This window comes from Bubalus kerabau, chromosome 13, assembly GCF_029407905.1.
Source record: "Bubalus kerabau isolate K-KA32 ecotype Philippines breed swamp buffalo chromosome 13, PCC_UOA_SB_1v2, whole genome shotgun sequence".
NCBI lineage: Eukaryota > Metazoa > Chordata > Mammalia > Artiodactyla > Bovidae > Bubalus > Bubalus kerabau.
This window is the reverse complement of record NC_073636.1, coordinates 63,825,641-63,852,834: the sequence shown is the minus strand read 5'-3', so window position 1 is coordinate 63,852,834 and position 27,194 is coordinate 63,825,641. Positions and strand designations below refer to the sequence as shown.

General features: G+C 47.7%; 1 protein-coding gene across 1 annotated transcript in view; it reads right to left on the bottom strand.

Moving 5' to 3' along the window:
• Positions 1-3,274: 3,274 nt before the first annotated feature.
• CHMP4B (charged multivesicular body protein 4B) overlaps positions 3,275-27,194 on the bottom strand; it is a 46,534-nt gene continuing 22,614 nt past the window's right edge. Inside the window, exons 2-5 of the mRNA XM_055544798.1 lie at positions 8,671-8,848; positions 6,743-6,857; positions 5,328-5,454; positions 3,275-4,148 (exon numbers count right to left, since the gene is read on the bottom strand). Coding sequence (XP_055400773.1) covers positions 4,084-4,148; positions 5,328-5,454; positions 6,743-6,857; positions 8,671-8,848 — 485 coding nt within the window. The 3' untranslated portion in view covers positions 3,275-4,083. The remainder of the gene's footprint in view (positions 4,149-5,327; positions 5,455-6,742; positions 6,858-8,670; positions 8,849-27,194) is intronic.

The following is a 27,194-nucleotide window of genomic DNA, read 5'->3' as shown; positions in this document are numbered from 1 at the left end:
AGCCAGAGCCTCACAGAAATCTAGCCTGGGCTTGGTGCAGAGCCTGGGCTGCAGGACCCAAAGGTTTATGCGTCTCTCCCAGCTCCACCTGCCTCCTCTGTTTACTGGGTAAGGTCAGAATGCAGCTTAGCAGGAAGGAGGGAAGCTCTTTCTGCAAGGTGGGTACCCAGGGCAGACAGGAAGAGATCTGGTTGGAGAGACAGGGACTCAAGCTTGGCCTCTACTTACTATGGGACTTGACGTACCTTGGCACCTCAGTTTCCTCACCTGTCATTCATTGAATAAATACTTATCAAAGGTCTATTGATTCTGTGTCATTGTCCTGCTCAGACCCACAAGCAAGCCCAAGATGGCCTCCAGGCCTTTGCACGTGCTGTTGAAAACTATCCTCCTAGTTCCAAGTCTTTCACAACTTTTCCCTTGCTGAGTCCTTAGCACCCCTCAATCTTGGTTGAGAGAGCACTTCTTCCCACAAGCCCTCCTCAGTCGGGTGCCTCCTTTTTTAAAAATTCTGACCACATCTCAAGGCACATGGGACCTTAGTTCCTGACCAGGGATTGAACCCATGCCCCCTGCATTGGAAGATAGTGTCTTAACCATTGGACCGCCAAAGTCCAGTCTCCTTAACTGGTTTAACTGCATTGATTACCCAGCCTGTGGTGGCAATGATGATGAGGAGGAAGATGGCAATGGCCTAATTTCCTCACCAAGAGCTTTGTGAGAGCTGGCACAAAGCTGCCCAAAATACAGATGTTGGACAAATGGCCTTCATAGGACAAGAAACTCATTAGCTGCTTCTGTCGCTTATTAGCATGGAACCAGAAGCTTCTCTAAGCCATAGTTTTCACCTCTAGCAAATGGGGCTCATAATAACCTGTTCTTCCCACCTCTACCCACCTCACAGAGCTGCCAAAGCCCTGATGGGTGCTTTGCAGGCCTTGACCTCACAGCTGTGTGAGGCACCATCGTGCACTGACTAGTGTCCTCCAAACTAATGTCCACCTGGAACCCTACAATGTCACTTTGCTTGGAAATGGGGGTCATTGCAGATGTAATTAAGGATCAAGATGAGATCACATTGAATTAGGGACCCTAACACATAATGAGAGGTGTCTTTATAAGAGACAGAAAAGGACACAGAGAGACAGGGAAGAAAGTCATGTGAAGATGGAGGTAGAGACTGAAGTGATGGAGCTACAAGCCAAGGAATGCTAGGAGCTCCCTGAAGACAGAAGAGGCAAGGAAGGATCCTCCCTACTAGGCCTCTGGAGTGTGGCCCTGCTGATACCTCGATTTTGTACTTATGACTTCTTGAACTGTAAGAGAATAAATTTCTATAGTTTTAAGGTACCTGTGCACTTTTGTTGAGTAAGTTTTGAATGGTTAAGTCAATGTCTTTACTGTTTGTACCAGTTGAAATCTTCTGGAGCTTATAGCCAAGGAATCCTGACACAGTCACTTCTCTCTCCGTCCTGAGAACCTCCAGAGAGCAGGAAGGAGGCTGGGCATTACTCATCACAGCATCCCACAGGCCTGGCACAAAGCCCACATCAAGTAGGAATAAGCAGCTGTTTCTCACAGGGGCCCCAGACACTGCCCAGGAATTAGCTGCAGGCCTGCCAGAGCTGGATGCTTGGGTCTGCCAGCTCCCCTCTCCAAATCCCAGGGTGAGACGCCCCTGAAGCAGCTGATGAGAAAAGTGTAATGTCCACTGTGCATGTCCCACACCAGATGATGCCTGCCAAACACCAACTGCAGCTGAGAAGGGGAAATCTGGCAGCAAACACTGCCATTAGATTCTTAAGGTGGAAAGAACCTCTGAGAACACCGCAGGCAACATCCACTTGAGCCATAAATCTTCAAGCCACCGTGGTGAAGTCCCGATTCTAAGTGTGGCGGCTTGGGTGGAGGAGCAGTGAAGGGTGAGGAGCAGGGCAGGAACAGCTTCGCAGACGGGACATCTGAAATGATCTGGTCCGGCCTGGCTGTTTCACAGGCGGGAAAATGACATTCAGGACAGGTGGGCAGCTTGCCACAGGGCACCCGGTGAGCAATGGCATGTTTAACTGTGAACTCAGGTTGGGGTTTTTAATGACATTTAAAAAATTTTTTTAAATTGAAGTATAGTTGATTTACAATGTTGTGTAAATTTCTGCTCTGCAGTAAAGTGATTCATTCACACACATATATACATTTTTTTATAGTCTTTTCCATTATAGTTTACCCAAGGATACTGTGCTACCCAGTATATCCTATACATATATATACTGCATGTGCTATATAGTATATGCTATGCAGATATCCCTGTGTTATATGCAGGACCTTGTTTATCAGGTTGGTTTTAATCTCAAAAGGTGTAGGGATGGGCACTGGAAGGGGATCCTTTTGACTCTGCCAATTTGCATGCAGAATAAAGGATTAATGTGCATAGATCAAAATTTTTGAAGGATAGGGTCCATAGTGTTTATCAGATTCTTTTTTTTTTTGATTGATTGATTTTTGGCTGGGCTGGGTCTTCATTGCTGCATGGGCTTTTCTCTAGCTGGGGCGAGCCGGGGGCTACTCTCTAGCTGCGGTGTGCAGACTTCTCATGGCGGTGGCTTCCCTCGTTGCGGAGCATGGGCTCTAGAGCACAGACTCAATAGTTGTGGTGCACAGGCTTAGTTGCTCCGCAGCATGTGGGATTTTCCCGGACCAAGGATTGAACCCGTGTTTCCCGCATTGGCAGGTGGATTCTTTACCACTGAGCCATCAGGGAAGCCCTTCATCAGATTTTTACGACAGCGTAAGACTACAGAAGACCAGAAACAGTGGAAGAGGCCAGGTCAAAATCACAGGGCAGGTCATAGCGGACCTGAGACTAGCATGTGTCCTCAATTCTCGGTCACTGCCCTACACCTTCCACCCCACAGGAAAGGCTATTTTCTTCAGAGATGGGCCTCGTCAGTGGGCACACCAATGCTTCCAACAGGTGGAGGGTCTGTGGTCCTGCGGGCACTGCCCATGGACGTGACAGAGAAGAACTAGAGAAGATCCTGGAGCCCCACAAGCACCAACTACTCCTGAACTGTGCCCAGGGGGTCCCCAAACAAGGTGAGGGCTTCTGGAACCTAAACATGTTTCCAGTAAGACACACTCTGCTCTCAGTTCAGATTGTTGATACACATCATGCTTGGGTCTTCCATGTTTCCAGACTCCCCTGGACACCACACTGGCCTGGAAAGGGTCACCTCCCAAAGCCAATGATCGATTGATTAAACACAAAGGCAAAGTATGAAAATTAATCGAGATATTTAATAGACAGTGCAAACCATAATTTCATCTGAATATAAATGTATGCACATGTTTCCAATGGGTTATCTATCAGTTATCACAAACAGCAACAAGGACCTTAGAGCTATGTTAGAAAAATGTATAGCTGGAATTTAACTCAAACAATCTCACACACTCTCAAGAGAACACCATCCATTTCAAATCAGTGTCACAAACTCCAGAAAGACCAGGGGGGTGGGAGTGAGGAGTGGGCCAGGGTGGGGAACACAGGGGCCAGTACACAGGTGATGGACAGAAATACAGCTCTCGAGGAAACCAAAATAGATGCATTATTACAGCTAAGGACAAGGAAAAGCCTATGGCTTTTAAAAAACGACTCTTCTGCCAGTACCATACACGTCTTACAAAGAGATGTGCGACAAGTTAGCTGACTTAAAAGGACAGAGGCTACATTTTCAGGTCATTTTGACTGCAAACGGTCGACCCTTGCCATTGAGGTTCAGCAGTGGAGTTAGCGTAGTCCAGAAGCTCAATGTTGGATTTTCAAATACAGTTTATTTTACAGAAATTCAACATTATAAACAGCAGGCACCTCCCACCCACCCCACCCCACTCCCTCCCCCCTGCCTGTCCCGCTGGGTGCAGACCATGCTATGCGGAGTGAGCAGTGATGCGGCCCTACTGCTTTGGAGGGAGATGTGAGAGCGATGGAACCTGCCTGCACCACGTCCGGCCTGCCCCGCACACACACGCGCCTGCCCGCTGCGCAGGCCACCAGAGTCTGTCTGGGCTCAGCCCGCACTGGACCGGTTAAATGGTTCCAGCCCAGGTCTCCAATTCCTTCATGTCGTCGTCTTCCTCTTCCTTCTTCTTGGCTGTGTGAAGACAGACAAGGCTGTTTAGGAAGGCTGGTCGCTGTGTTCTCCACACGTTCTGGCTGGATGCCAGGGCTGTGCTACCCCGTGTCTACAAAACAGCCCTGCCCGTGCAGCCCGCCGCGTCTCCAGGCTATCAGCAGACTGCCTCTCTGTGCCTAAAAGCTGCAACGCAGAACTCCAGATAACCAGGCACAGCTTCTCCAGCACCTCCCCTCCCCAACACCAGAGCCAGACAAAACGGGGAGGATTCAACACTGAGTCCATTAGGATCCACGCATGGCCTCCGGCCAGAGCATCCAACATGGGGGAGAGTGGGAAGAACCCAGAAGAGCTCTAGTCTAAGCCACTCCTCTCCACCTCAAGGGCCTAAGCCGCCTCTCCACCACAGGAAGTTGGCCGGACAGCTTTCAGACCCGCACCCCACCCCGGGCAGCGGACTCAACCAGAGGATCCACTTCCCCTTGACCTATGGGAGGATGAGAGGACACAGCCTGGTCACATCCTGCTCCCTGGGTTCTCTCTCCGTGCCAAATCAAGCTGCTTCACCTTTTCTAGAAGTTCTGGGTGGAATACTTCTACCCAAAGGTAAAATAATGGGGGAGGAGGGGCTTAAAGAAGGAAATGAAGGATTTATAAACGAGGTCTCTAAAAAACCCAAAGCTGTTTCGGCTACCTATGAGCCCCAGCTGTGCACTGCACAAGATACCAGACGGGGAGAAAGCGCTGTCCTGGACGTAAACTCTCACCTTGTTTGGTGACAACAGGGAAAGCAATTCTAAAATAGCGGTTCTCAATTGGATGAGATTTCTCCCCTCCCCCACCCCACAGCCCCCAGACATCTTGCAAAATCCAGTGACATGTTTGGTTGTCAAAACCTGGGGAGGTGGATGCCACTGGCATCTAGAGGGCAGAGGCCATAGGTGCTGCTCACCATCCACAGGGCACAGCACAGGCTCCCTCCCAGTCCCCACTGAAAGAATGATTTGGCTATGCCAACAGCGCCAAGGTTAGGAGAGGAGGAGAGAGCGGGCGGCACTGGCTTCAGGGCTGTCACAACAGATGCCACCTGGCTCTCAACTCTGGGCAACTCAGGACCCACACTGAAGCCAACTGACCACAGGATCACCTACCCCCTGGGTCGTGGCTGTGTCATGACCATGGATAAGAAGTACTCACCGGGTTTTGATGGTAGGGATATAGAGGGAACACTCGGTAGAGGGACTGTTTCCGGTCCACTGATTTCCAGCAAATTCTTGTCTAGTTCCTCCTGTTCTAGTTCTTCTAATTCTGCCATGAGCTCATCCTGGGAAACGCAAACACAAAAATGAGAGCGACACCCTGGGGAACCCCAGCCCCTCCTGTGGTGCCTCCTACTCGACGGCTCAGGGGACACATATCCCTTCTGAGAAGGTCAGGGCAGATGGACTCCAAGTGCACACTCTGTGACTCATCCTAAACACACTTCTACTGGTGAACAGAGCACACTATCGAGCAATTACTGATGTCTATGTGGGGTCCCTGCACCAGGCAGGGAGCATCTTGAGAAAAGGGATCATATGTTTTCATTTCTATCTCAGAACTGGGTGCACTGAGTGAATATTCAGGAATGTCTGCTGAATTGAAATGAACTTGACTGCAATGGCACCCCACTCCAGTACTCTTGCCTGGAAAATCCCATGGACAGAGGAGCCTGGTGGGCTGTAGTCCATGGGGTCGCTAAGAGTCAGACACGACTGAGCGACTTCACTTTCACTTTTCAGTTTCATGCATTGGAGAAGGAAATGGCAACCCACTCCAGTGTTCTTGCTTGGAGAATCCCAGGGATGGGGGAGCCTGGCGGGCTGCTGTCTATGCGGTCGCATAGAGTCGGACACGACTGAAGCGACTTAGCAGCAGAAGCAGCAGTCCATCGAACTCCAGTCTGAAAACATGGAAACTCTAGCGCTGGGAGCCAAGGGAGCTATAGGCTGCTTTCTCAGCTATACGGCGGCAATCAGCACAAAGAATTAGGTTTGGTGGAGAGGCCCTGACCTTCAGTGGACTCAAATCTAAGGCAGAATGAGGTACAGAGCTTGTAACTGTATTTTAAAAACCTAAGAGCTTCAAGGTTCCAATTGCTATGGCAGAAATTGGTAGCTGACCAAGTTCCAGATGAATCCTTCAGGGATCAGTTGCAAACATTCCTTCCTTGGTTTTACCTTTATCTCCCAGCAGAGCTGTCTGAGGGCGAACCCTGTAAATTCCTCAGGGCACGGTGACCTCGGCTGCCCCTGCTCTGAGCCCAGGGGCCCACCATGGAAGGGTGCAGGGTCACTGCTTGCTGAAACCAGTATTGACCTGAAGTCTACTGAGATGTCCTGACAAAGGTCCCTTTACTCCACCTTAGCTCCCCCCAAAACTGAAAGCATCCCTCAAAACCCAGAATTTGGGAGGGTGCATGCCACACCTTATGTCTACATTCAGGTTTCTGGAGGGAGGAGACCTGGTGATTTCCAGACCACACACTCCCTGCCGGAGAGGACTTAACTGCACATCAGAGGCAGCCCGGGCATCAGCTGAGAAGCTGGTGTGGTCGGCATGAAACCACTCACCTCGTCAAACTCTTCGCCAAACCCTACGGGTTTTGAAATAGCTGTTGAAATCTCTTCTGCAAGTTCCTGCTGGTCAGCAATGTCCTGCATTAACTCATCAACTTTGTCGATGTCCCTTTAAATGAAACGAGTGTTGTGTTAAGTCTATGTACACAGGCTCTGTGAGGCAGAAAAAAGGATCTGCTGCCCAGCCCCAGCCCCCCAATCACTCCCTCTGAGGAATTCCATTTTTTTTTTGGCTGTGCTGAGTGGCATGTGGAATCTTAGTTCCCCAACCAGGTATCAAACCCAAGCCCCCTGCAGTGGAAGCATGGAGTCTTAACCATTGGACCACCAGGTAAGTCTCGTGGAATTCCTTTTTTGTCTTTGTCTTCTTCCCCCTCTTTTAAACTAGAGAATCACAGAATCAAGAGGACAAAAGCATCCCTAGACATCACCCAGTCTAACACCCTGAGGAAATAAAGCTGGCAAAGTTAGATGCCATCGTGAGTCTCTCATGCAAGCTGGTAAACACATAAGATGAGACTGTGGGACTTGGGAACTCCTGGATCAATAGCTCTTCAAGTTCAAGGGCAACTCTGCACAGCAATAGGTAAAATCACAAATCCTACAACAGAACCATGCAACGTGACCAGCCCTTCCCATCTACACAAATCCACTATGGCTCCTGCACGAGGCCCCAGGGGACAAGCAAACAATGCAGGGTATCGCCTACGCGCTGTCACTGATGCCAGCGCACTTACAGTCAGTCAACGTCATATACGCACGTGTTATCTCCAAGCACAGCATCCACCAAGAGGTGCTGTGCTGTGGAGAACGTGGCCCGAAGGGGACACGCACCTCTCTCAGGAAGCTCAGTCTGATGAACATCCCCTCAGACAGTAGCTCAGTTATCTGAAGGCTACTTTTCCCGCAATCCCACACTTCTAGGGCAGGGATCAGCAAGCTTTTCCCGTAAAGGGCTGAAAAGTAATAAATGTTTTAGAATCTGTGGGCCACACGATCTCTGTTGCAAAAATTCAAGCCTGCTGTGTGCCACAAAAGCAGCCACAGACGGGATGTATTAAGGGACACAACTGTGTTTCAACAAAATTTTATTCACAGAAATTGGCAGCAGGGGACTTGCCTGGGGCCCATAGGCCACATTCTGCCAACCCCTGTTTTAGAGCATGGCTGAGGAACCAAAAGGAAGCAAAAAGGGGCTCCCAGCACCCCTAAATATATCATGCCAAGTTCAAGCACTAAAACAAATGCCGAATTCTGTTCTATTTGGAAGAAGTCCTCATTTGGGGCTTAATGTTAACCTGGCCTTCAATTACAAATGTAACAGCTCAGTTATCTGGCTTCTTAGGCCACAGGACGTGAGAGCAGCCACATAAAGGAAGTAATGCAGAGGTCAAGAACACTTGTCAATATGAGAGCCAAAGCCCAAGAGTGACGAGGAGGGAAAATTCCATCAAAAGCAGACCCAGGAAGAGAAAGAGCTAAAGCCCTCAACTGTACCACACCTTTCAGGGCCCCTGACAGCTTCAGGAGAAAGTCACGGGAACTGATTCTAATCCCAGTTCTATTCAAGTTCCCCCATAGCCCAGGGCAAGTCACCTCCCCTCCCTGGGACAAACTTCTCCACCTAGATGATCAGAGGCCTGGGTAAGAGAACCTTCTAAGAAGCCAAAGCTTTCCAGGTTAAAACTCTACATTCATTCCAATAGCCCTGAATTACTCAGAAAACAGTTTCATTCCATCAGATCTGCTTCTAGGGGTAGCGGGGCACCATAATCCATTTCAGAAGAGTTCCAGAACAGATGAAAATTAGAACAAACTTGGGTGCCTGAATGGATAAGTGGAGGGGTCTGGGACTGAGGCCTTGCACGGCCAGCACTGCCCTTCCGCGTGTGTGCCCCCCTCCACCAGCGGGTGCCACGTACATGTTGTCGTGGGCAGCCTTCATGGCCTTGGCGGCATAGCCCATGTTCTTGAGCACCTCGGTGTTGGTGTTGGCATTCTCCAGGGCCTCTCGCTGGAACTCGATTGTTGACAGCGTGCCGTCGATCTGCGCCAGCTGCTTTTCATACCTCTTCTTGCGCTTCAGGGCCTGGAGTGCCGCTGCATTGGGGGAAGAAAACAGAGTTTCAGAGAGCCTGGACACAGGGCAGCATCCTAGAGTTCACTGAGTTGTCTTCCTAATTGGGATGGATGCACTTCAGTTTCTGCTTTCACTACAACAGAGGGCTAATACTGTCTTCTCCACAAACAGCATATTCAATATGCTGAGAAAACTATAAAAAATTCACATTCTTCAAAATGCAGCCAGGCACTAAGCCAAAGTTCACACTCTCTGGTAACCACACACATAAATCAAAGCATGGAAGGCACCCCAAACAAGAGACTGCTTTGAAGTCAAACTGCCTTAGGTTGAAACCCCAGCTCTCAGCCTCAGTGAGCTGCTGAACCTCCCTGATAGGTTGATATGAATGAGATAACATATATGCAAACACTCAGCACAGCATTTAACATGGTGGACACCCCCAAAACCCCTCTAATTATTATAAAGCAGCTTTAAAGTATCATTTTATCTCAACTAAATTACAAAATAATAAATAATGACTATAGCAAATACTGGATCACTCGGGGTTAAAATGCTATCTCACACACAGCCCACAACTGTAAATTGTTATAGTGCTTCTGAAAAGTAACATGGCAACACATAGCAACAGCCATAATGCTGTTCCTGCCCTCTGACCCAGTAATTTCCTTCTGGAAATGTATTCAACAAGAGCAAGGGCCCCATGCCTGAAGATGGTAACTACAGCATTCTCTATCATAGAAAGGACTGAGCAACTGAAATAAAGACAGAATTCCCTGTCAGGGCCTCATCTAGAATCTGACCACTGGGTCAAATCAATGCCACCACCTCTCTGGGCCTCCCAGCGTGTTAAGGCTGCAGCGATCACCTTGTTTTAAGATCCAGTCAGGGTGAGCACTTTGATCAAGGCGAATTGGTAGCAGAGCAAGGGCCAAACCACATCTCCCTACTCAAAGCCCAGGTTTCCCTCTCCTTACTATTTTAGTTCCCCTCTTTACACTGAAAAGTATCTTAGCTGAGCATAAAGCTCAGGAAGGAAGCTCTGCACAGACTCAAGCAGAAGGAATGATGGGTCAGGGAAGCTGCCTGGCACCTGCCTTGGCCTGGACAGCACTAGCCTCACATATATATGTAGACACATACACTCGTGCACTTGTGCCCACTGTGTCCCCAAGCTCTGCACCAGAGCCACCCCCTGCAGGCTGTTGGCCACGGCTAATCACCTCCCCAACAGGGCTGTGGTTTCTCCACATGTCACCTGAATTGGTCCTGTACTCCTTTCACTAAAGTGCCCTGTGAGCCTAGGACTGCCCCCTGAAAACCATCTGCCAAGGGAAAAGGGCCTTGGTTTGCATGTAAGCAATCCTTAAGTCCACAGTTCTTCCAAAAGCAGCAGACAAAACCCCCAGGAAAATTCCTCCAGCCAAAGGATAAAGCAGGCTAAAGAAACACTGCAAAAAATCCAAAGAACAATGAAATGTGCCTCATTAAAAGCTGAAAAGCCATTCCACTTGTTACTTCTCTGATCCTGGTGTGAATGGTCAGAACAGCCTACGATGGTAAGAAATTCAACCTGCAGTCACATCTAGGCGTCCCCAGGACCCTTTACTGAACACCTGCGCCTTCTGCTAGTACTAAGCCACGCCTGCCAAGTAATTACCTCACAACAGCAACCCTTTAAAGTAGAAAAGACCACTCTTTATCAGAGGAGGAAACAGGTTCAGAGAGGTAACTCAGGTTACCAGGTGGTAGTCGGCAGAGAGTAGATTAAGCCAGGTATGGAACTCCACAGTCATGGGCTGCCACGCTAACTGCTATGCCCCCCACTGAACAAACCGGGCAGGACCTTGCCACAGAAGCACAGTCCAGTCTAGTAGGGAGTGTCAAGGGAACTGTAGGATCACAGAAGAGGGAACACAAATCCAATCATGTCATTCCTTTGCTTAAGAACCCTCAATCGCTCCCTCTGCCCGCAGGACAAAGCCTCTGAGTGGTTTAACGAGGCCGGCAATGGACTTGGATGCTCGCCTTGAACCATGTTCTGGAAGCCCCAGACCCAAGTTCGGATCCCTTTGCCACTGACCATCGAGGCACAGGGACGATACCCCGGGAGAGTCCTGTTGTACAATGCCAGGTCAGGGCCTGTCATTGCTTCCTCCTGACTCCCTGGTGTTGAAACTGGCTCAGACTCACCCCAATCAACAAGTGATTCTCAAACTTTCTCAGGTCAACACCCCATACGTGCCCCCTTCCCAGGCCCTCCTCAGCCACCCTCACCACCCTCACATAGCCCAGCCTAGAACTTGTTTATCAGTTGAAATTCAACAGGTGTTCTGAGCGCCTGCTGCGTAATACCATCCGCCTCCTCATTTAATCCTTCCACAAAGTCCTGGGGCACAGATCAGACAGATCAGAAAGGTGGAGTGGCTCAACCAAGTCAGCTGGCTTGTATGAGAGGAGCAGAGGGCTCAACCACTGGCCCGTGTGAACCCCCCAGGCCCCTGCTTCCCACACAGGCTCCGGACGATGGTAAGCAAAACGGGGGTGGTTCTTAAGAACAAACAGCGAGATGACATCTGCTCTGTTTCTCAGTGTCCTGAGTACAGTAGGAGCCGTGATTTTACAGTCAGCTGTGTTCTGACTTTTAAAACCAAATTTATTCTTTCCCTGTTAACATCACAGCATATTTAGAACTGCTTTAACTTTTTCTCTAATACATTTTCAATTGGCAGGGACCCCTTGTAAGCCAGTCTTCCATTTCTCTGATCTGCACCCCACTGCTAAAATCCCCCAGGCAATAAATCATCTGGAAGCAAATACCCAAACATATCAGGGGGGTAAGCCAGAGACCCCCATGAATGAAATAATGTTTCTATTACGCATCTTTACAAGCCATCGGCCAGCACAACGCCTGGGATGCACTATGCTTAATTATATTAAACTGAATCTCCAATTTCATCTATTTTAAGTTCTTCATATATTCTCCGCAAGGTTCCTCATGTAGGGTACACCCGGATTTTATCTCCTGTGAACCTCTGATTCAACAGAGAAAAGATAACAGTCATCTGGCAGGATTCTTTCCCTGCATTTGTCCTGACCCATGAAACAGGAACTTTGGCAAGTGCTTGCCCTTCCCCTCTGTCCTTGCCAAGAGGTGTGCCCTGAAAGGAGGAAAAGGTTCTGAGCTAGAAGCCTCTAGGGCTCCCCCTCCAACCTGCAGGGTTCACATGGTCTCTCCACCTCTTTGCACAGAAATCTCCAGAATGGTTTCTGGCAGAGACAGTCCATTTGTTTACCCCAATGTAACTCCTGTTCTATTTCTCAACCCTAAAAAGAAAGGGTATGTGATTAATTTCCCCCTCCATACATGGTTCACCAGCAGAGTAACCTTGAAATGAGACATGGGGCCAGCCTTTGGGCTGCAAGATTATGTGTAAACATAAATATTCACAGCACTTGACCCAGCCCTCCTTCACCATCTGCCCCATGTCTAAACGTGTGGCACGTGGTGAAGTGTAACTCAGGGCGAAATAAATGAGTAACGTGCCACACTTCCTGCACACCATTCCACTTCAAGTAAACAATCTCCACTCCAAGCTTATTGCTGACCACAAAAATTTGCTTCTATACAGCCAAAGCCTAAAGGGTCAGACTCAATGTTTTACATATGTCTTGCCTTACTTATACTTCTCCAAATTCCTGAGTTAAAAAAACAAGTACTGAGTTCTCATTACGAGGTTTTAAAAAATGTAATCATGTGAGGTGATGCACGTTAACTAAGTGTATTTTGATAATTATTTCACAATATACACATATATTAAATCATTGGGTTGTGTACCTAAAAATAACATAATGTTATATGTCAATTATATCTCAATAAAACTGGGGTAAAAGGGGAAAAAAAGATAAAAACAAGTACGGGGAGTTAACAAGGTTAACATCCAAACCAAATGTTCAAAGAAGAGGTATCCAAACAGACCCCTTTTCTGCCAAAGAACCCGCACCCCATGTCATTCATAAACACGATGCTTTAATGACTGAAATCTAACCCAGGCCAACAGAAGTTTAAAAGGCTGCTTTTAGCTGGAAAAAAATAGTCTTTGGAATCTCCATATTTAATTATGCCTTTGCTGGTTCCAAGAGAGTAATTACAGCAGCAATTACAGAATCTAATAACCAGCTTTATTGGCTCTGAAAGCTGAAGCAAAAACAACTCCAACCATGTTGAAATAAACATTGGTCTCCAGACAGTTGCTTCATTAGACACTCTAAAGACAGCTATTTGAAGAAAAAATACAGAAGAGATACCCAAAGAAGCAGAGATCAGTGGAAAAGACATTCACCCAGGACAAGAAACTCCTTCTGCAAGGCATCTGTTAGTGACTGGACAGAAACCATTCTCAAAGAACACATCAGTTCAACACAACCACCAGGTGGGATGTTCCTTTCTCCTCGACAAAGGCAGACACGACTTCTCTTTGAAGAGTTGCCAAGGAGGGAAAGTTTGCCTGCCCTGATCTGGGGGCATTCAGAACTGGGGCCATTAGCCCAGGGTATCTCAACAGATGCTAAGATGTCATAACTGTATACTAATGACTGAGATTAGTACACTGAGATTCAGGCATTGGGGAGAAGGAGGGTGCGGTGATAGCCTCTCACTGAATGAATGATGATGTTTAGAGTCCTTTCAAAGACTCAAAATTCTACAACTGAATTCATGCAGCAGAAGGTCCAAGAGCTGGGAGAGGAGGCGAGGGCTGGTCCTTTCCCACTCTCAGCATGAACTACACAGAAAACACAAACATAAACCAGTAGCCACACACGTAATGCTAAGTGAGAATTCTGAAGAACCCTCAGCAGCTCGGTCATGGCAGGGCTACTGGTGGGCAGGGAGCTGGTGAAGCTGCAGAAACCCTGCCTTGCCCACCTCCAGCAATTAGTCAGATGCTCACTCCCTGCTCTTTTTGCCCATGAGTAAACCTCATACGTTCAAGGTACCCTCAGCCAAGAGAAGCACACCCAGCCCTCAAGCCACTAGTTGCTTTGCTGGGGTTGCCTGTCATCTGCCCTGTGTATGTGGGCAAGAAAAGACCCAAGTCAAAACTACAAGTCCACCAATGTCAAAGTAGCCATCCTCCTGGAGGGATGGCTATTTGCACGCATCCTTGCACCACACGGCACTGGCCGTCCCACCAAATGCTGACCAAATAAGAGTTACAATCTTAGCCTCAAAGGCTGAGGGGCCCGAAGGACTCTCAGAGACCCTAAAGTCCAATCTATATCATTAGAAACTGAGAAAAAACGATGCCCAGAAAAGGTGACACAGCCTGCCAGGACCCCACAGTTGAGTTAGAGGAAGAATCAGGACTAGAACCCCGGTCTGCAGCCCAGGGCTCTTTCCACCACCTCAACTCTGTTATCTCCAAAGTAAGTCATTATAAATAAACCAGCAGTTCATTTGCCATTAGGAAAACAGTCTCCTAATGCTCTTTCAGCCAATCTCAAACTCTCCCTCTTGCAAACTCCATTAAAAGCTCACACTTAATGCACAAAAGAACCAGGAAGCTATCCAATATGCTTTCCTAAGTCCCCAGAAGGAAGAAAAAAAAGAATGGAAAAGAGGTGCTGTTGTTCCAGAGGACATTCCCTAGAACAGGTGCCCGCAGCTTCAAAAGGCAGGGGTGGGCTGGGCTCTCAGTTTTCTATTCTGTATAAAGGTGGCAGGAACCTACAGGAAGGGCTTCCAAACTACAAAGCACCTTTAAGCCCAGTCGGTCTTGCACTCACCGTTACTCAGCGTCCCAGGCTCACCTGCAGAAGAGAGGGCCTCACCCCGCCGCAGCCTTGGACTGCGGCCCCTGACGTGCTGTGTTTACCCCCCACAGCTGGAGCGTTCAGGCTGGAGGTGCAGACGGCATTTTTCAGAGCAGCCTCCTTCTCTGTGATCTATCTCCCAGTTCCCCTAATTTGCTCTCCATGGCCTGGAGCTAATGCACTCCATTTAGCGATGGTAAAATAAGTACTTGTGTATGACCAGGAAAGCAGAGTCTGAAACCCTGCTGACTTCATCAGCAAACACACAGGGAGTACAGCACTCCTCGTGAGGGAAAATGCTAGACAGAAAGAAAAAAAAGCCTCTTATCTGTTAACACGGACAAAGCTGAAAGAAATAAGCCCCCACTCAGTTAACAATCTAACAGAATGACAAACTGCTCCAAAATCATTTAAACAACACACAGGATGTACGTTCTGTAAAAGGAAGATAAGACAAGTTCATATAAGCCCAGGAAACGCAAGGTCACATCAAATTACAATGGTCACTAAGGGAGTCCCAGTTGTCCAGCTATGAGTTTCAGCTCCACTATCAAGTAAACCCTAAGCAAATCCACCTCATTAATCCTCAGATAATAATAAACTCACCTCACAGTTACTGTGAGGATGAAAATGAGACATGTATGTGAAGCTCCTGGCACTGGGCCAGACATGTGTACATGTTTAGTCCATGTTGACCGCTGGTATTACTAACTGCAGGACTTCTCAGAGCCTATCTTAGCAGAAAAAGAATCAATACCATTATGACTCCCTGCCCTCCGCTCCAAAAACAGCTTGGGAAAAAAACAGTTTCAAGCCACCTTGATGATGTAGCCAACACAAATATCAACAACCTTGGTTGACTTGTATCAGCACCGAGGCACAGAGGAAAGAGCACAGGGCTTGGTGTCAGAATCCTGGCCGTGGGTAAGTTATTTCACCTCTTCATCAAACATTAATAAACAGGAGCAATATGGCTACCCCAAGGACAGGTAAGAAAGACAAATCCCTTTGAAACTACTTGAAGGACTTCCCTGGTGGTCCAGTGGCTAAGACTCCTCGCTCCCCACACAGGGGTCAGGATTCAATCCCTGGTCAGGGAACTAGATCCCACACGCAACAACAAAGAGTTAGTGCGGTGCAAGAAAGAGCGAAGATCCCCCGTGCTGCAACTAAGATCTGGTGCGAACTGGTGCGAACAAACATGTTTAACAAAAGAAAAGGAAATGCTTGACAACTGTGAGCATTCTCTCCATCTTGCCCACTTTTCCCTCATCGGCTCCCCTCTCTCCTTGCCGGTGTCCCGAATTTTGACGAGCTCTGTATCTTCGTATCCTTCCCCCAGCCCAGCATGTCTCTTCAAGAAAGAGTATACAGCTGTGGCCCAGCGAGAGATACATAACAGCAGCCAACACTCATGAGAGGCTGCTTGGCTGCCAGGCACCACAGCTTGCGCTTTACGTGTTGACTGGCCTCCCCCCAGAAAACCCTACGCTTATGAGGTAGGTACAGCAGTGTCCCATCTCAGGATCAGGAAATCGAGGCTCAACGAGTTTATCGCCTGCTGGAGTTATAGTTAAGCAGTGGCAAGCATGGGATCAGTGCCAGGCAGCCTATCTGCAGAGGGCATGTTTTTACTCCACGGAGGAAAGTCGACCCTGCTCCAGCTGGCCTGCTCCTGCCTGAGTCTGGGGATCTGAGTGCCTCTGTGCCTCCTCACCCAACTGAGGCTCCAAGCCAGCAGTCTGGCACCACGGGGCAGCTCAGTCTGCCCAGAAACTCTTGACTAATTGGTAATCCATGCAAGCAGGCAGTAAAAGCCTCTGACTAAAAAAAAAAAGAAAAAAAAATTTCTAGTGGATTTTAAATTGCTAGACGTACAAGTGATAAAATATAACCATTTAATCGGCCCCTCTGCATTTAGGATGACAGTTCTACATAGTTAGGGAGTTTGTAGTTAAAGAATAAATGCCTTCTTTCCTTGTGCCTGCCCCATCTCTTCACTAGACCACAAGATTCTCAAGGGTGGAATCTGCATCTCTGAGCCCCTAACAGCACTGAGATAAGGCGAGCAGGGGGCACTCCAAAATACCCAGTCATTTCTTCTGAGGCCAGTGGGCTGAGCCCTCTGTCTTCTCACTCTGTAATGGCCTCCAGATCTTTTCCAAGACCTAAAATGACCTTCCCTCTTTTTCTAGAAGACCTAGAGGCCACAGCTATAAGAACTTGGTAAGGCTTCTCAAATTCCTGTCACCTGCCCACTTTTTTTGTCCATGTTAACTAATCCCCATTGGAATGCCTAGAACTTTAAAATCAAAGGGTCCAGGACTTGTCTGGCAGTCATTAAGACTCTGTGCTTCCACTGTAATCCCTGGCTGAGGTCAATCCCTGGTTGGGGAACTAAGATCCCACATGCCACATGGCATGGCTGAAAAAAATACAGACACACACACACAAAACCCAAGGGTTCTGGGTCTTGTTTAAGGGACAATGAGCCTAGGACCTCCCTGTGACTATATAAGGAAGTGACAGAGAACAACAGATTATTCCAGAGTGGGCCAGTCTGAGTGGCCAGGGCCATAGCAGGAAAAGGAAATGGCCAAGGGGACTCGGGCTCACCCAGGGGAATAGTGCAAAGGCCTGTGTGGCTCTGTCCTCGTTCCCAAAAGGGCAGATGATGGCTTCCCCTGGCTCTGCTTAAGCTGGCTTCAACTCGGGAAGGAAGAAGAGATGTTTCACTTCGCACGAACAGCAGGCATCCAGGAATTACCTCCTTGTGATAAGGGAACTCAAGGCCAGCCTGGGGCCCTAAGATCCCAGGAAGGAAAGTGATCTGCCCTTGGTTACTGAGGGCCACAGTCAGATAACCTATGTTCTGGGATTTAGGCCAGACTCTTTCCTGTATGGCACCAGGTCACAGAACTTCCTTTAAACAATTATCAGAGGCTAAAACTGCACACACATACAGCCCACAGATGGAGAAGGCAATGGCACCCCACTCCAGTACTTTGCCTGGAAAGTCCCATGGATGGAGGAGCCTGGTAGGCTGCAGTCCATGGGGTCACTAAGAGTCGGATACGACTGAGCGACTTCACTTTCACTTTTCACTTTCATGCATTGGAGAAGGAAATGGCAATCCACTCCAGTGTTCTTGCCTGGAGAATCCCAGGGACGGGGGAGCCTGGTAGCTGCCATCTATGGGGTCGCACAGAGTTGGACACGACTGAAGTGACTTAGCAGCAGCAGCAGCAGCACACCCCACAGACTTGTCCTAGTTGTACCATGTCTTAATGCATAAATCTGATTTGAATGCACATTTCACACAAAAGTCCCGATTTCTGGCTTCCTTTTGAAAATGCAGATTATCTGGCAACACAGCCCACACTGCTGTCTGGCAACAATCGAGTGGAGCCAAGGAGCAGCCATCCTTTTAGAAGGGGCACATACTGACCTCAGAACCCACCATGACCCACCACCTTACACCGGACCACACCATAACATCTTAGTTCGGGAGAACAATCCTTTGCCTTCGGCCCGGTGGCACTAGTGGTAACGAATTCACTTGCCGATATAGGAGACGTGGATTTAATCCCTGAGTCAGGAAGACGCCCTGGAGGAGGGCAACCCGCTCCAGTATTCTTGCCTGGAGAATCCCATGGACAGAGGAGGCTGGAGGGCTTCAGTTCATGGGATCACAAAGAGTCGGACACAACTGAGTGACTGACCACGCAAAATTTGAAGACAGGCAATGGAAGTCGCAAAGGTTCAAAATTGCTCAAGGTCACGTGGTTAGAGGTAACAGGAAAGGAACCCAAGCCAGGTGCCCTACCCCTGGACCACGCCCATTCGACTTCCTAGGGAAACTCCTAACTACGCAGAACCGCAACCCGGGTCCTGTGATCTAACTCTGCCAAGACCAAGTTACGTCACTTAGCAAGGACCTTCCCTTTTTAGGGCTTCAGACTCCTCATCAAGGATATGAGAAGAATGGATCAGTTCCTTCCTAAGGTCTTCCTTTAGCTCTAACAATATATGAGCCTATATAGTCCTAAGATTTCTGGTAACTGGTAGAAACAAATCCAGGTTTTTTTCTGATTGACCCTATGCGATCTTGAAAATGTCAGTCAGTTCAGTTGCTCAGTCGTGTCCGACTCTATATGATCCCATGGACTGCAGCACACCAGGCTTCCCTTCCATCACCAACTCATGCAGCTGGCTCAAACTCATGTCCATCAAGTCGGTGATACCATCTAACCATCTCATCCTCTGTTATTCCCTTCTCCTCCTGCCTTCAATCTTGCCCTGCATCAGGGTCTTTGCAAATGAGTCAGTTCTTCAAATCAGGTGGCCAAAGTACTGGAGTTTCAGCTTCAGCATCAGTCCTTCCAATGAATGTTCAGGATTAATTTCCTTTAGGATGGACTGGTTGGGTCTCCTTGCAGTCCCAGGGACTCTCAAGAGTCTTCTCCAACACCACAGTTCAAAAGCATCAATTCTTCAGTGCTCAGCTTTCTTTATAGTCCAACTCACATCCATACATGACCACTGGAAAAACCATAGCCTTGACTAGACGGACCTTTGTCGGCAAAGTAATGTCTATGCTTTTTCATATGCTGTCTAGGTGGGTCATAGCTTTTCTTCCAAGGAGTTAAGTGTCTTTTAATTTCATGGCTGTAGTCACTATCTGCAGTGATTCTGGAGCCCAAGAAAATAGTCTGTCACTGTTTCCATGTTTTCCCATCTATTTGCCATGAAGTGATGGGACTGGTTGCCATGATCTTAGTTTTTCAAATGTTGAGTTTTAAGCCAACTTTTCACTCTCCTTTTTCATTTTCATCAAGAGGCTCTAGTTCCTCTTTGCTTTCTGCCATCAGGGTGGTGTCATCTGCATATCTGAGGTTATAGATATTTCTGCCAGCAATCTTTTTTTAATTAAATCTATTTGTTTTTTAATTGAAGGATAATTGTTTTAGAGAATTTTGTTGTTTTCTGTCAAACGTCAACATGAATCAGCCATAGGTGTACATATGTCCCCTCCATCTTGAACCTCTCTCCCATCTCCCTCCCCATCACCCAGAGATCTTGATTTCAGCTTGGGATTCATCCAGCTCGTCACATGATATACTCTGCATATAAGTTAAATAAGCAGGGTGACAATATACAGCCTTGATGTACTTTCTTTCCCAATCTTGAACCAGTTTGTTGTTCTATGTCCAATTCTAACTGCTGCTTCTTGATCTGCATACAAGTTTCTCAGGAGGCAGGTAAGGTGATCTGGTATTCCCATCTCTTGAAGAATTTTCCACAGGTTGTTGTGATCCTCACAGTCTAAGGCTTTAGTATAGTCAATGAAGCAGAAATAGATACTTTTCTGGAATTCTCTTGCTTTTTCTATGATCAAATGGATGTTGGCAATTTGATCTCTGGTTCTCTGCCTTTTCTAAATCCACCTTGTACATCTGGAAATTCTCAGTTCATGTACTGTTGAAGCCTAGCTTGAAGAATTTTGAGCATGGCACCCCACTCCAGTACTCTTGCCTGGAAAATCCCATGGATGGAGGAGCCTGGAAGGCTGCTGTCCATGGGGTTGCTGAGGGTCAGACACGACTGAGCGACTTCTCTTTCACTTTTCACTTTCATGCATTGGAGAAGGAAATGGCAACCCACTCCAGTGTTCTTGCCTGGAGAATCCCAGGGACGGGGGAGCCTGGTGGGCTGCCGTCTATGGGGTCACAAAGAGTCGGACACGACTGAAGTGACTTAGCTTAGCTTAGCTTAGCTTACTAGCATGTGAAATGAGCGCAATTGTATGATGGTTTGAACAGTCTTTTGGCACTGCCTTTCTTTGGGATTGGAAACTAAATAACTATTGCTAAATAACCCATGGGTCAAAAAAGAAATAAAACAAGAAATTACAAAGTATTTTGAACTGAATGAAAATGAAAACACAACATATCAAGATTCACGGAATGCCATGAAAGCAGTACTTAGGAGAAATTTTATAGCACTAAACGCCTATGTTAGAAAAGAAGAAAGACCTCAAATCAGCTACCTCAGCTTCAACCTTAAGAAATCAGAAACTGAAGAACAAGTGAAAATCCAAAGAAAGTAGAAAAAAGAGAGTGAAAATCACTAAAAAAGAAAATAGATGTTATCTAGACTAGTATTTCAGAGAAGGCAATGGCACCCCACTCCAGTACTCTTGCCTGGAAGAGGCTCCCATGGATGGAGAGCCTGGAAGGCTGCAGTCCATGGGGTCGCTGAGGGTCACACACGACTGAGCGACTTCACTTTCACTTTTCACTTTCATGCATTGGAGAAGGAAATGGCAACCCACTCCAGTGTTCTTGCCTGGAGAATCCCAGGGATGGGGGAGCCTGGTGGGCTGCCGTCTATGGGGTCGCAAAGACTCGGACACGACTGAAGCGACTTAGCAGCAGCAGCAGCAGACTAGTATTTGCAGCGTACTGTGCTAATTCTTCAAGCTAGGCTTCAACAGTACATGAACTGAGAATTTCCAGATGTACAAGATGGATTTAGAAAAGGCAGAGGAACCAGAGATCAAATTGCCAACATCCATTTGACCTCCTCCAGGGGATCTTCCCAACTCAGGGATCAAACTCGCCTCTTTTAGGTCTCCTGCAATGGCAGGCAGGTTCGTTACCATTAGCTCCACCCTGGGAAGACTTGGTATAGTGATTATTTATTTGGTCACCATTTATTGTGGTGATTATATATACACACCAATCAGTATGCTGTACACCTAAAACTAATGCAATGTTATATGACAATTACATCTCAATTAAAAATTAAATAAATAAAACAGAAACAGTAGATATCAATGAAAAACCTTGACTCTTTGAGATGAATAAAACTGAACTTCTAGCCAGACTAGGGGAAAAAAAAGTTACCAACATCAGGAGTGACAGGTGTAACATCACTATAGATTCCACAGATATTAAAAGGAAAAGAAGGGAATATGAACAAATTCATGCCAATAATTTTGACAGCTCAGAATGACGAATACCTTGTACAACCCAAATCTACGCTCCTTCTACTATGCCAAGAATTACACTTTGTAAATGATGCTTTGCTCTGAAAGCAGGGACAAAAATGATATAGCCCCAAGGCTGAGGGCCAACCCAACAGACAGATGGACAATGTGATATGGTAAGAAATAAGCACTGTGGGAGCCCCAGGGAGGAGAACCCAACCTTTGGAGTTATTGAATTTTAAAGAATGATAAGAGATAGCCAAGAGGGACATATCCCAGCCAGGCAAGGGGAAGGGAGGGCCGGAGAGAATGAGGGAGGAAGAGAAACACCCAAGAGAGAAACTCAAGAACAGTCTTTATGTCTTATTAAGGAATTGCTGGACTTTATCCCAGAGTTAGAGGAAAGCCACTGAAAGATTCAAAGCAGACCAGGAACGTGATCAGATTTGCATTTCAGAGAGGCCAGCCCTGGCTGCTGGGGGAAAAAGGACTAGCAACCCACTATAATAATGTAGAGGGTTTGGATTTCAGGGCCTGAACTAAGGCCACAGCTGAGGGACTGACTAGGAGAGGATGAACTTGAGAGATGACAGGAAGGAAGACTCCATGGGCCTTTAACACTTGTTTGAATGTACAGGGGAAGGACTTGGAGAAGGAGTCAGGAATGACTTTCAGGCTCCTGGCAGGGGCAACCAGGTGACTCAGATACCATTTCTCAGGGAATCTAGTGACTCAGGGAAGAGAAGATGAAGCAGGAAGGGAAGGATCATTCTCAGTAAGTCTTTCTGTGGAGATATGAACTTAAATTCAAATTAGCACCTGAAATTTGAATAACATTCTCTAAATCCTTATGATGAAGGGAAAAAAGTTCAGGGACACCTGGGTGGGTCAAATCTAAGTCATTTCCTACAAAACTGTAAAGAGCACAGGATTCCAAGGTAACCTGAATTGCTACCATTTGTGCATATGTGTCAGGAAAATTATAAATACAGGTATATGCTTATAATTTGCCCAGACTATTTCTGGGCTTTTTTTTAATCAGTTGCCTCATGGAGGGGCACTGCATGGCTGGGGCAGAGGATGCACTTTAAAAACTATATACCATTTACATGACTATCTAATCAAAATAAACAAAAAGAAGTAACTTAAATAAAATGGCCAGTTTCCTCCTCACCCGCAGATGTGGAAAGGCAGTTATATCTAAAATAGTAGGCACTTACTAAAAACAACTTCATGATGCCCAGCACTGCCACTGTGGTCTGGTCCAGTCCGTGGAGTGAAGGCACTCACCGTGGAGCTCCTCCCAGTATCTACCAGGTCCAGGTGGGCTTACTCTGGTGGACCAGGTTCTTGGCTGGGACAGAGGGGAAGCAGAGCCTGCCCTTGGTTTCCTTTCCCAGGCCAGAATGAAATGTTTCTTTTCCAGCTGGCTTTTTTTTCCTTTGCTTCCAGCTGAGCCCATGCCAACAAGAGCCCCTTCTGCTGGAGCAAGCATGATGTCACCCTGGCAACTGAGATGACAACAGAGGGCTGGGGGCTTTAGTGTGGCAGTGAGGGGGCTGTGTGGGGAGGGAGGGAATGCCAACAGAAAACCACTTTTCAGGGTTTCTCCCAAGCAAGAGAGAACACCAAACCAGCTTTTTCTCCTTTCAGAATCAGAGGCACACGAGAGGGTTATCAAGACAAACCACTTTTCTTACCCAAATGGCAGCAAGGGATGGAGGGCAAGGGGAGCCACAGGAAGCTGATGCCTTTCTGGAAAAAGACAATCTCAGGGCCACAGAACCTCAGAGTCTTGGAACCCTATGAAAATATCTCCATTTGTATGCTCACTGTAATTTTTTTTTGGGGGGGGGGGGCTGCGCTGGGTCTTCACTGTGGCACGCAGGCTCTGCCTTGTGACACGCGGGCCTTCTCTCATTGTGGCACACAGGCTTAGTTGCCTGAGGCCTGTGGGATCTTAGTTCTCCAAGCAGGGATCGAGCCCAAGTCCCCTGCATTGGAGGGCGGATTCTCCACCTCTGAACCACCAAGGAAGTCCCTCATACTGCCTGTTATTCAACTAGAATGTGACCTCCTGGGAGGAGGGACTGTCTCTCTTCACCTCAGTATTCTTGGTACACAGTAGGTGCTCAGTGAGGGATTGATGGCTGGACAAACACATTCTTGGGGAATAAATCCAACCTTCTTTGCAGAAAGGAGGAAACTAAGGCCAAGGGATATTTAGGCACAGAGTAAGTACTTAGTAAACCCCTACTGAACCCAAGCCTGGTGCAGGGGCGGGCCTAGGACCAGAACCCAGGTCTTCAGTCCTCCACAAGTCCTACTGGGGCTGGGGAAAAAATGGATGAGGACCAGCAGTGAGCTCTACCAGGGACGGCGAGAAAAGTGCAGGTGTGGTTATTTTCCTAAAGACCAACCCCCTCAAACTCCAAGCCTTTGCAAACAGACCCTGCCTCCCTGGCCATAGGCATGGCGTAGGTTTGTGATTTAAGCTGGGCTACAGAACAGCGCCGGCTTCCAAAACAGAGATTGATCTAGTCATGAGCACATGACCCAAGCAGCCAATCAGATTCCTTCTCCAAAATATGCTAAGAGATTCCAAAGGACAGAAACAAAGGTAGAATGCAGGTAGAGATTCTTTTACACCCAGGATCCAAAGAGATAAGCCAGAGCAGCCTTCGGCCATGGCCCAGATTCATGGAAAATCAGTCAGTAAATCAATAATCAGCAGAAAGAGACCAGGTCCATCCTGCCCTTCCCCACAGTCATGACTCAACAAGTTCCCCCTCACCAGCAACTAAAAACCGACTGGCCCATTCAAGAAATGAAGTAGAACAGAAAAAAAGCAAGGGGAGAGAAGCTGGAACAGGGATTCTCAACCTAGATTCCAGAATCCCTAACACAACATGCAAAATTTCCCATATATATTGTATGCACAGTTTTCTGAGGCACTTACTATATTTTTGAAAGAACCCATGACTCCCAAACAGTTAATAAGAGGGAGCTAAAGCAAAAAGAGACAGATATTCCCAAAGCAGAACCCCTGGTCCACCAAGTTCTGTAGGTCAACTTCCTTACTATTTCATCTCCCAGCCCTACTGCCCTGAATTTCCTCCATGCCTTTACCACTGCAATAGTCTCTGCACAGATCTTATTTCCTCCATAAAGATAACAACAGAACTGACATTTTCTTCTAGCTCTCCTCTGCCCTCAGGAACGTGTGTGTGTGTGTGTGTGTGTGTGTGTGTGTGTGTGTGTGTGTGAGAGAGAGAGAGAGAGAGAGAGAGAGAGAGAGAGACCTAGGTTATCATAAGTTTCTGGCTTTCCTGGGACAGTCCCAGTTTATATCTGTTGTACCAGAGTAAATATTAATGGCATCCCCTTCCACTCTCATAAGTGTTCTGTTTGGATGATATAAGGTCAGCCCACTCCAGTATTCTTGCCTGGAAAATCCCATGGACAGCGGAGCCTGGTAGGCTACTGTCCATTGGGTTGCAAAGAGTCGGACATGATTGAGCAACTTCATTTTCACTTTACTTTCCAGGATGGGAACCTCCCTCCTCTCTTTTCTTTCAATCACAGATCCTGTCCTATGGTGGGGAGATGCATACAGTGAAGATTCTGAGGATCTCAGGGCAAAAGGGAAGTGGAGTTGAAGTGCATCTCAAGAAGACAGGGCCATTTCTTCCCCTACATGCAACCTTCCAGCCACCTGGGTCACAGGGATATGGCTCGAGTTTGATTAAAGACCTGTCTCCTGCCTCTTATTTCTACACTCACTCTCCCTAACTAAAAAGCTAGTTGGTCAGCAATCCCCACCTCCTCTCCCATAGTCACATGCCACCCCTCCCAATTCGAGCCAACCTGAATCAAGGCCAGAACACAGAAGGCAACTTCAGCTTCTCCCTCCTTAGGGACTCAGAAAGCCCCTCTGCCCACACACAGATCATTGGCCTCAGCCACAGCTCCTGGCTCCTCAGCACACCGAGGGAAGGCCCTCACCCCCACCCCCAGCCCCGTCCCCAACAGCTGGAGCAATGAAGACCCAAGAGCAAGAGTACTGTGTCCAGGGCAGGACCCTGTGGGATTAGGGGTTGCCAGGCTGTGCCCCCCACTGGTCCCTTCATCACTTGTCACCAGTGGTCTTTCCAAACACAGACTTTAACATTTCACTCCCCTGCCAAGAAAACAGGATACTGACTTTCATTCTCTGCAGCCTCCTTAGGCTTCCTCCACTGGTCTTACAGTACTGTCCTCAGGCAGCAGCAGCTTCTTTTTTTTTTAGTTAATTAATTTATTTATTTTTGGCTGCACTGGGTCTTCATTGCTCTGTGGGCTTTCCTTTGGTTGCAGTGAGCAGGAGCTACTCTCTAAGTGCGGCACGCAGGCTTCTCATTGCCGTGGCTTCTCTTGTTGCAGAGTATGGGCTCTAGGGCGCATGGGCTCCAGCAGTTGTGGCTTCCAGGCTCTAGAGCACAGGCTCAGTAGTTGTGGCACATGGGCTTAGCTGCTCTGCAGCATATGGGATCTTCCCGGACCAGGGATCAAACCCATGTCTCCTGCATTGGCAGGAGGATTCTTTACCACTGAGCCACCAGGGAAGCCCCCAGGCACCAGTTTATCACCCAACCACCAATGCCCCCATGCCCTCGCCCCAGCCAGGCTAGGACCCTTCCCCTGCGTGCTCCTGCACAGACTCTTGCTGAAGGCTGCTCAAAATCCCTAACACTGTGCTATAGCTGACATGCCCCTAGACAGCCCAGTAAACCTCCTGGGCACAGCCCCTGGCATAGAAGAGGTATTCAAGCCCACGTGTCATTTGAATGAAAGATGAGGAAGCAATGCCTACAGTCTGGGCAGTTACTCTGCCTCCGTCAGTGGTTTTCTAGGACCCCTGGGTTTAAGGAAAATGTTTAGAAGCTTGTCAAACAAACAAACATTTTCTACCAAGCCAGGATTTAAACTGCCCAAGGACCTGCCATCATTGCTTCTCCATAAGAGTTTATTTGAATGATGTCCAGTTGCTAAAAAAAAATTGAGAACTACCTCAAAGGACTCAGTGAAGTGAAGTGAAAGTCGTTCAGTCATGTTCGACTCATTATGACCCCATGGACTATAGAGTTCATGGAATTCTCCAGCCCAGAATACTGGAGTGGGTAGCCTTTCCCTTCTCCAGGGGATCTGCCCAACCCAGGCATCAAACCCAGGTCTCCAGCATTGCAGGTGGATTCTTTACCAGCTGAGTCACAAGGGAAGCCCTAAAACCCCCAACGACAGCCTGAGATCTTGAAAACTTGGGGAGCAAGCTCTAATAAGAATTTTATCCTTGCCAGACCCCCAGAGGTTTACCTCCCAAGGTCAGTGAGAGAGGAAAGAAGGAATCTGTCTTTAGTTCCAACCTCCTGAGAATATAAGACAAAGAATGATAGCTTCTCTACTTCTGTTCTTTGCAAAGCTTCTGAACAGACACGCTAATAACGGCTGAGAAGGCCTCTTCCTTACCCCCAGCCCCACTCCAACACCTTTTATTATTTTGTGACTCAAGTCAAATCTCATTG